At 36.8% G+C, this 10440-nt stretch overlaps 2 protein-coding genes across 2 annotated transcripts in view; one reads left to right on the forward strand and one right to left on the reverse strand.

The window, feature by feature from the left end:
- Positions 1-1025: 1025 nt before the first annotated feature.
- On the forward strand, positions 1026-7764 carry LOC107476467 (DNA ligase 1). The gene is made up of 18 exons (XM_016096282.3): positions 1026-1749; positions 1876-1987; positions 2100-2216; positions 2744-2845; positions 2930-3046; positions 3350-3580; positions 3674-3768; positions 3944-4031; positions 4186-4317; positions 4939-5051; positions 5165-5266; positions 5345-5406; positions 5601-5672; positions 5761-5834; positions 5903-5959; positions 6176-6253; positions 6842-6919; positions 7206-7764. Exons 1-18 carry the CDS (start codon positions 1082-1084, stop codon positions 7419-7421), a joined length of 2514 nt encoding a protein of 837 aa, XP_015951768.1. The 5' UTR covers positions 1026-1081; the 3' UTR covers positions 7422-7764.
- Positions 7765-9141: 1377 nt separating this feature from the next.
- The window catches only part of LOC107476468 (uncharacterized), a 1849-nt gene continuing 550 nt past the window's right edge, over positions 9142-10440 (reverse strand). The window contains 2 exon segments of the mRNA XM_016096286.3: positions 9142-10436; positions 10439-10440. The exon segment at positions 10439-10440 is cut by the window's right edge and continues 110 nt beyond it. Coding sequence (XP_015951772.2) covers positions 9823-10436; positions 10439-10440 — 616 coding nt within the window. The 3' untranslated portion in view covers positions 9142-9822.

Consider the following 10440-nt stretch of genomic DNA (forward strand, 5'->3'; position numbering starts at 1 on the left):
ACCTATAAATTGAGTTTTTCTTTAATTCATTTCAATCAAGTCATCCAAAGAGAATAACATAATATTTCTTTGAGTAGTTTTCTTCTATATATAGAGAGAGAAGTGTGTTCTCCTTTTGTCAAGAGAGAGTGTTATTGTAGTCTCCTTGTGAGAGAGAAAAGTAGTAATTCTCAAAGAAAGTTATTCAATTGTTTCCATATTTTATACAAATTTCTAATTTTTCATCTCTATATTTTGCTGTGTCATTTGTCTAGTACCTAACAGCATCAACTTTAGTTTCAAGTTCACCCACTTGAAAAGTTTGTGGTTGTAATTATGTATATATACACACACTCTTGTAAACCATTACAAAGTTAACAATGCGAGATTACTACACAAGTCATGTGACTAATGGCACAATATTATTGCAGCCTTGTTTAATTAACATAATAAGAGAAAGCAAATATATATAATTATATATATTATTTTAGAATGACGACTTAAATAGTTTTTAATTTTAGGTATTACAACATCACAATAATCACGCATATTATATACACTTACATACACAAATTAAAAGTTTTTATCTGCGGTGTCGTTAGAAAATTAACTAAAATGATAGCCAACTAATTGGAAAACAGGAGGTCTGTTGTAAAAAAGAAAAGAAAAAGAATCGAAAAATAACTATCCACTATTATAATTTTTTTAAATTTTAAAATAAAAAATACAAAAACTTAACTTGAATTGACTTATATTGTAGCTGGCCTCTTATACCTTTTTTTTTCCCTCTCTATTACTGATTTCAACTAAATTTCAAAGCAAAAATCATTATCGCTAGACCGCCTTGCATGCAAAGTTGCAAACATAGTGTTTTATTGGGCCTAGTGTTTTCAAAATTCTGTAATCATTGGGCCTCGTGATTAGTTAATAGTTACGGGACTCTAGGCCCAAAGAAAACTAAAATGGCAAAACTATATTATATAATAATTAATAATTAATAATTCATGGTCGTATGATTTGTGAAACTCTAAGAAGAGTGGAAGCAGTGTTATTCCCGCCATTTATATCATCACAAATTTCTCTCTCTCTCTCTCTCTCGTTGATGCTCGCATTCCGGCCATGCTTCTTCAATCCACCACTCTGCCGCCCCATTTCCGTTAAAGTTCTCTCCTTTTTCGCATTTCCTTCTTCTCTTTCCTCTCACATTCTCTCTCTCCCTTTCCCCCATCGCACAATGACCAAACCACCCTCCGCCTTCGACGCTCTCATGTCCGGTGCTCGCGCTGCCGCCGCCGCCGCTGCCAAGAAGAAGAAATCCGAGCAGTCGCAGCAACCAACTGTTTCTTCTCCCAAGAAACGAAAACCTTCACCCTCCACTCTCCCCACTCCAACCTCCACGCTAAACCCTAACGACCCCAAACCCTCCGAAACCGTTCCTACGCCAACGAGTGACCCGCCCAAGCAAGAACCGGAGAAAGAAGGCCCTCCTCCGACCAAGACTCGCCACGTGTCTTCTTCATCTGCCTTGCAGGAGCTGAAGAAGCGCATTCCGCAGCTGAAGGCGAAGCCTTCGAAATTCGATCCTAGCTCAGTGGCTTGTTGGGAGAAGGGCACGCCTGTGCCGTTCTCGTTGCTGGCTTTGGCGCTTGAAATGATTTCTGCGGAACCTGGCAGAATCAAGATGACAGATATTGTGTGCAATTTGATGAAGACTGTGATATACTCTACCCCTGAGGATCTTGTGCCTCTGATTTATCTCTTCGCGAAGAGGTGAGTGTTTTAATCCCAAGAGCGTCATTTTCATTCAGAAGTTGTGAAATTTAACTTTCATTTTAAGATTCTTTTTTATTTTAAAGTGCTTTGGATGCAAATTAAGTTAGTTTAAATGCATGGTAGGGTTGCTCCGGCGCATGAAGGGCTGGAATTGGGAATTGGCGAGACTTCGATTATTAAGGCACTTGCTGAGGCAACTGGAAGTACTGAATCCAAAATCAAGAAGCAGTATCAGGTGACTCTTTTGGGTTTTGTAGTCTTTGAGTGTCTCTTTCCCAATGGGGATTGTTTGATGACTTGCCATTTTGCTTTAGGATTAATTTTTTCTTGTTGTTTGTTGTTGGCAGGGCGAGGGTGATTTGGGAAGAGTTGCCAAGATATGCCGTTCATCTCAGTCCATGATGCGGAAGCCTGAGGCTCTGACTATTAGGAAAGTTTTCAACACCTTCCGTCTTATTGCCAAGGTGAAAGTTTGTCATATTTGTATGTTATGCAATTAAGCACTGCCAAGGTTTTCAACACATTCCCTCTTTCTCAAGCTCGTGCTTTGTTATTAGATGTAGGGACATGTTAGTGTTTAGTGTTTTTCTAGAGGTTTAATTTTCTTTCGAACACCTGAGAAACAACAAAAATCCTTATCTGATCCTATTCTTATATTTAAAATATTGGAACTTGACTTATTAGTATGGTTCCAGTTCCTGAATATTGTCCGTATCTCAACTCATTTGTTGATACTGAATCATGGTTGGAAGAGGCTTGTTTTCTATCATGACTAATTAAAGATTTGTATGTATTTTGGTCTTTAAGTCAATTCTTCTCTAATAGTTGATTATGTTGGATATTAATACTTAATAGGCATATTTCGTATCTTGTAAGAGAAGGAAAGACAAGTATCTGGGGATTTGGAAGATCTTTTCATTATTATTTATTTGGTTGAGAGCTGAATGTTGGTAGGATTCCCTGAATTTGTCCTTACTTCTAATGTGTACAGGAATCTGGAAGAGACAGTCAAAAGAAGAAAAAGAATCATATAAAGGCACTTCTTGTTGCTGCAACTGACTGCGAACCTCAATATCTTATCTGTCTTCTACAGGTTGAAGCTTTGCTTTATTGAAAAAATACAGAAGGCTTACTTCTCCATATTAAATATTAATCACATTGTGCGTTTGTTTTCTAGGGAAAATTGCGGATTGGTGTGGCTGAGCAAACTCTCTTAGCTGCATTAGGCCAAGCAGCAGTACAGAGTGAAGAACATTCTAAACCACCTGATGGCATTAAGTCTCCTTTGGAAGAGGTAAGTTAATCTCATTGTGGTTGTTGAGATTTAGGAAATATGATGCAAAGAGTTTGTCTGTTTTTTGTTTGTTTTTGGTTTGGGTGTTACAAAGTGCAAGGAGTTAATCAGTATACAAAGCTCATTCTTGTGAGGCTGGAGTGCTGACAATGTCTATTGTGGGTTGCATTAGCATTTCAGCACTATATGATGATACAACATTTTCGTGGTTCTTATGTATTAAGTTATAGGCTCTACCACTCTAGTGAAGTGATTCTTTCTTTATTTCCTTTTTGTTTATTTCTGGTTTCTTTTTTTCATCAGGCTGTAAAAATTGTTAAACAAGTCTACTCTGTTCTTCCTGTCTACGACGAAATAGTATCTGCACTTCTTACGCATGGTGTATGGAAACTTCCATCAACATGTAATTTTACTCCTGGTATTCCAGTTGGACCTATGCTGTCAAAACCAACGAAGGGTATCTCTGATATTCTAAATTCATTGCAAGATGTGGAGTTTACTTGTGAATACAAGTATGATGGAGAGCGTGCCCAGGTGACACTTTCATGTTCAAATTTTCTATTGGAAATACACTGCACAGTATTATCTATTTATATATGTGCAATGACATTAACTTTATTGAGACAGATACATTACATGGAAAATGGTTCAGTTGAGATTTATAGTAGAAATGCTGAGCGGAATACTGGGAAGTTTCCTGATGTTGTTGCTGCAATTTCAAGGTGAAGAAAACTGAGTTGGAAATATTATAATTGAGGACTAGTAACATTTTTTTGGGTCATCATCAATACTTCTATTATCAACACTCTTTGTTATGATTACATTGAAATCATTACACCAACTGCTTCTAAAATTTCTTCAACTTAATTGATTTTGATATTTGCGATCAATGAACAGGTTAAAGAAATCAACTGTATCATCATTTGTTCTTGATTGTGAAATTGTTGGATATGATCGTGAGAAACAGACCATCCGTTCCTTCCAGGTACACTTCATACTGGTTCTTTTGTGTGGGTAAGACATTCTTTTATGCTAATAGTCGTCTCTATGCTGTCTTGCCTGTCTAGATGATGCAATTACTTTTATTTTATGTAAGCAGTTGAGATTGGACTTATGTTTATGACCTAATATCTTGACAGGATCTTACTACTCGGCCTCGTAAAAATGTATCTGTGGATAATATAAAGGTTGACGTCTGCATATTTGCTTTTGATATACTGTATCTTAATGGCCGAGTACTTCTTCAGGATAACCTGAAAATCCGTAGAGAGGTACAGCTTTTATCTCTGCTCTGCCGATGGTTTCATTTTATTGTCTCCTTTATCTTGTATTTTAAATATTATTATAAGGTTAGCTGAAGGTCAAACCCTAAGATGTTATTCCGGTGTTTAAGACAAAACTTTAAGGCATCAATAAGTAGTACATTCATTGTAAAGTGTAGGTTGAGTTAGTGTCTTGTCTTGGCACACCTTTACATGGATATAACTAAAAATACTATGCAGTTCTTGTGCTAGGCTAATGCATTGCTAAGAGGTTGTAACTTAGTGATAAGGATTTGATTCCACAAGTACTGTCAAACTGAGGTCTGTAAATATATTCTCATGGGGCTGGATGGCTTTGAGCCAGAATATCATTCAGGCAATGCAGAGTTGTGTTGAATTGAAAAATGTAGTACTTCGGCAGGTGTACTTTAGTTGAAAGATTTGGCATTGACCAATACCAAAAGCTTATGCCCTTTTAGTAAGTACTCACACAATGAAGTGGAATGCAAACATTAGTTGTTGAATCTCATGTAGATGCTGTGAACTGTTATGCCTCATTTTTAATAGGCTTTTTGTATAAACAAGAAGTAAAGAACAATATGTTGACAAGTGCCTGTTTTCTCATTGCAGCATCTTTATGCCTCTTTTGAAGAAGAAACTGGAGTTTTTCAGTATGCAACGGCAATAACATCAAATGACATTGAGGAAATTCAGAAATTTCTCGACAAAGCTGTTGCGTCAAGGTCTCCTATTGATTCTATTTAATTTTAATTGTCTAGAAATTTCGTCACTTCTGTTTTTCCATCACCCAATTTTATGTTTAATTTTGTCATTTGGCTTGTCCCTTGAATTGCAGCTGTGAGGGATTAATCATTAAAACTTTAAGTGAAGATTCTACATATGAACCTTCCAATCGGTCACACAATTGGCTAAAACTGAAGAAAGATTATCTGGATAAGTAAGGGTGTAATATTTAACTTCTTAATTCTCTTAGATCTTACTGGATTTCTGTTTATTCATTCTCTCTAATGTGCAGCATAGGGGACTCACTAGATTTGGTACCTATAGGTGCATTCTACGGACGTGGGAAACGTACAGGTGATCATAAAGTATACTCTTCATGATATGCTGATGCCTGTATTGTATTTGTTACTTTTATTATTAATTGCAGAACAGCTACCTCCAATATTGTCTTGTCAATATCATGTATGCCATAGGGATTTTCTACATAATGCAATATTACAGACTGAGCTCAAAGTGGTTTGAAATGAAAGCTGAATGATGTCTTGTAGGAGTCTATGGTGCTTTTCTTCTTGCTTGCTATGACTACAATAACGAAGAATTTCAAAGTATTTGTAAGATTGGTGAGTGATCGGATGTTGTTAAGTAACTTTTGAGTTCCTTTGTTTCTTAAAATTAATTGTCTTATATTTTGAAATTTTTACCGAGTAGGAACGGGATTTACTGAAGACGTGCTCGAACAGCGTTCTAAAAGTCTTGGTTCTCAAGTGATTCCTGGGCCAAAGGTACCTCCATTTCTTGTTCCTCTTTGAACCTGGTTTGAATCCTGCCTAATATTACTAGTGATTTTCAGCGATACTATCAATGTGGAGATAAAATGAAGCCTGATGTCTGGTTTGAAGCTAGTGAGGTAAGAGTGTTGTATGCCCTTGGTAATTTTGTTCTTGTTCTCTAGTTCTGTCAATGAGTTGTCATTTGCCTCTTGATTATTGGAATACTGCACACTTCTTTCTATTGCTTAAATGGAAGATATGAGGTCATTTTCTATTAGTGTACTATATGCCATTGATAAGTAGCACTTAAACTATATTTCCTTAAGTATAGTGTTATATCGCAATTTATTCAGGTGTGGGAGGTGAAAGCTGCAGATTTGACCATTAGCCCAGTTTACCGAGCTGCAGTGGGCATAGTAGATTCAGATAAGGTACTAGAAAGTAGATACAATGAGTTGATTATAGAAACTACAATTTTTGGTTTCTCGTTTTGGTTATTCATGTTACGGTAAAATACTGTCTTAGTCTCTAACATTTGGGTTAAATCTTAATTTCATATCTTTGAAATGTCTTATTTTTTCCGAAACATCTTATTTTGTTCTACTTTGTCTAATAGTCAAAATTAAAACTTCTTCCGAAAATATCCTTTTCCCTCTATTATTATCATATTTTTTTTCTTATTCTTCTATCATTTTTACTACCAAATCACTACAACCACCGCTACAGCCACCACAATTACAATTGTTGGTCACTGCCTAGAAGATGATAATGATGGAGGAAAAGGGACATTTTTTAAAGAAAAAATTTTAGTTTTAACTAGAAGACTTAGATATGACAAAAAGACGCTCGGGAAAAAAAATTGACATTTCAATGTTAGAAACAAAATTAGAACTTAACTCGAACGTCAGAGACACAGAATTTCATCCTTCATTTTTTATCACTATTTTTAGCACTTGCTGCATTTAACTTTCATTGACAGGCTTTAATGGTGTTCCTCTATGTATTTTTCCCCCCTAAAGGGCATATCTCTTAGATTCCCACGGCTAGTTCGAGTTCGACCTGACAAAACACCCGAGCAGGCCTCATCATCTGAGCAGGTGAAGTATAATCTTCACGAGTTCTTACATAAACTTGTAGCATCTAAGTTGGGTGCATTAGGTCAATGACAAAATTAATTAATTAGATAATTACTGTGGTTAATTAGTTTTCATAATCTGTTGCCCTGTTGGGAACAATGCTTTGTGATTGAGCTTGTTTAGTCAACTTAAGACTTATGTGCGCAAGGTTTTGAGCATTTCTCATGTTCATTGTCTGACTATAATAATAGTAACTGGGAAATGGAAACATTTGATTCTGTTGACATGCTTTAATCCCTTTTTACAGGTTGCTGAGATGTATAATGCTCAAAAAGCCGCTCAAACTAAAGAAAAAGAAAAAGAAAAAAACAAACAGGATGGTAGTGAGTCACCAAAAAAACAGATTGGCAGTGAGTCACCAAAAAAACAGATTGGCAGTGAAGACAAAGACGAAGACGAAGTCGCAGATGAAGATGAAGATGAAGATGTAGATGTAGATGCAGATGAAGATGAAGATAAGTGAGGGCTGCTGTCATACGCTGTTGTACCAATAGAATCTCAGCATTTTTGCTGATCATCCAATGTTAGTCTAATGTGCAGAGGCAAATTCTTTACATATAAGCATATGTAGAGATCACAGTTGCTCATTTTTCATAAATTGAAAATTTAGCTTGCAATGTGGAATTGGCATTTGCGTCAAATTACATTGTTATTGGGATAATCTTGGGAAGTTTCCCTTCCCTGTTCATGTAGCGGCTAGTAGTGTTAACTTGTATAGAAATTTTGTTTCCCCTTTGACAAGTTAAGGCTGCTTAGTAATTTGCACATGGTCTTGGCATCTTCAATTTTTAGAGCTAATTCTGCCACATGCACATGTCTTGGTATCGTTTGTTTTTGAATAGTACAATGTACTTGCATTCTTTCTAACTCTTCTAGGTGTCACTGTATCAGATATCTATGTACCTTAATGCCCCCAATGGACCTGACTCAGAAGATAAGATAAAATAATATTCCAACCATAGAATGTTGCCAAGTCTTGTTGAAACCTGAAAAACTCTGTAAAGATTGGAAAGGAGGACTTGGTTCAATGATTGCCTTCTAGTGACACTTAGTAGAGTTCTGCCTAATTTTTTTATTTTGAACAAATGGGGCTGTGGTCAAGCAAGTCTTCCTTCATCTCCAAAAGCCTATATGGCCTTTTCTTTGAATAAGACGTCCTAAACCTTTTACACATTGAACGCAGTCACCAACTTTGAAACTTCTCCATAATTTTTCGGTGGTGATAATTATTCTGTTCCTTGAACTTAAGCCCATCATTGAATCCATGGGCTTGGGCTTTGTGTCCTATGTGTACAATCTTCTTTGTGATGTTAACATGTGTTGCATTGATTTTGTTCTTATCAGGCCTCGTCTTGACTAATAGGTTGTTTTTTCTTCTAATGTCCTGTAAGGCACGAGTGGCGCCATTTGCGCAGCCATTGTTAACTGTTGAGAAATGAGGATTGTGATTGTGTCTTAGCGTGTTTTCTGGGACTTCTTTCATTGCCGTTCTTAACAGGATATATTCATTGACGTAATGAAAGTAACACATAGACATAGTGTTATATTTTTTTCTTCTTTTTTCCACTAGGAAATCAATTTGCTTCTCATACATGATCATTATCTACAAGGTAATAACGCTAATACATAGTATTAACAGTTGGAAATTACGTGCAATACATACATTACTTAAGAACCAAGCTATGCATTCGTTCTTTGTATCTCTACCTGTCTCCTCTAGAGAACACTATCCATGTGATTTATGGAGATGGCAGAGTAACATGGCCACATTTATAGAGAACATGGCTTACATCCTTGTAATAGATGTTGATAACTGCAAAATTGACACTTTGCTAACATACTTGGTAGTTGGTACCTTGTTGCACAAGACCAAAGATAACCCTTTTTTTTAATACCTTAATATAGCATGCTTAATTTGTTGCTTGTTGGTATAGGGTATTATTTTTCCTTTCTTTACCATGCTTCCACCGAACATGATAGATTATGTTTGTCAAAGTTATGTGTTCTTGTCCCTCTTCAAAAAAGAAGATAAACATTGGCTCGCTCTTAATTGTAATGATAAACAGGTCAAGTGGGTTCAGATACATAAAAAAGAGGCTTTAGTAAGACAATTAGTATTAGGATTACACAAAAGAGGCGTAAAGATAGATAGATAAATAATCCTTCAAAAGAAGATTAGAGACTTGAAGAATCATTAAGTTGCCTAAACAAAAAAGATCAATATAATCATACATCACACCGGTAATAGATCCTGATTCTGATTTGTGGGTCCCTCTAACCCGACAAGTAGAGCTCAAAGGCCTTCCCTTTGGTTGTTGGCCACACCAATCTCCCAACCCCAACGACTCCACACCCAATCACTCATCCCTCTTAATTGTTGATGTGATCTTATACACAGATCAATCTCATTCTCTCACACACAAAATAAACACACACACACTCACACACACACACACACACACACACCACTTGCTGAACTGAGCTACAGTATCTTAGTTACATTACATTACAATTTCGAAGACCCTTTTCACTTCTTCACACGGTAACAAAAGAACAATGTGAAGAGAAGGGTGAAAATGCCAAGGATAAGTTCCTTCATCCACCCCAGTATCACCAAAAGCCAAAAACATGACCTTTGCTTCTTTTTAATCTTCTCCAACATAGTTAAAATCCGGATAAACTCACCGCTCTAGAGCAAACACTGTACATATGCTAGATCAGTTGCAATACCACCTTGCTATTCCTAATCTTTTTAAACCTATAAGATTGTAAATATATAAATTTTAACTAAAATGAGCGAATTTGACTTAGTACTACTTAGTAGTAGTAGTAGCAGTAGAAGTAGTAGTGACAGAGTGACAGAGTCAGTGGAGTACAATCCTTTGGTACTTGGTCTCTGAAGGAGAATCAGTGCTCTCACAGAAAGCCCTTTTCCTACTAACCCTTCCACAGTTGTTGGTGGCAGTGTTATTGCAGCTTCCATTGATGAAGGAGTCTTGGTGGAGAAGCTGTGGTGGTTGTGGTACCACCACAGAAGGAATAGTGACAGGGGGTATCTCAAAGGACTCAAGTGGTGGTGGAGGGTGTCTCCACTGAGGAAGTGGTCCAGCAAGGAGAAGGGTCTGAAGAAGAGGGCCAGCTTTCATGACTGCCTGCAAAAGCTTCCCCTTTTCAGGTAATGGCCTATCTGGTGTCAACTCAATCATTGAATCACTCACAGAAGATGGTACTAATGGTGGTTGTGGTGGTGGAGGCTGAGTTTGCATTTGCATTTGCATTTGCATTTGGGGTTGAGTCAAATGCTCCATAACTGGAGAGGACACTATGCTTTCTTCACAATCAGAAGATGAAAGGCCATTGCTTGAGTCAATCCCTCTTCTAGGATCATCCTCAATGCTTGAAATTCCAGAGAGAGGAGCATTTTGCTGCTGCTGTTGTTGAAGAAATAACTTCTCCAAGATAAGCCTCTGGTATTTGTCTTG

This window comes from Arachis duranensis, chromosome 3 (genome assembly GCF_000817695.3).
Source record: "Arachis duranensis cultivar V14167 chromosome 3, aradu.V14167.gnm2.J7QH, whole genome shotgun sequence".
Taxonomy (NCBI): domain Eukaryota; kingdom Viridiplantae; phylum Streptophyta; class Magnoliopsida; order Fabales; family Fabaceae; genus Arachis; species Arachis duranensis.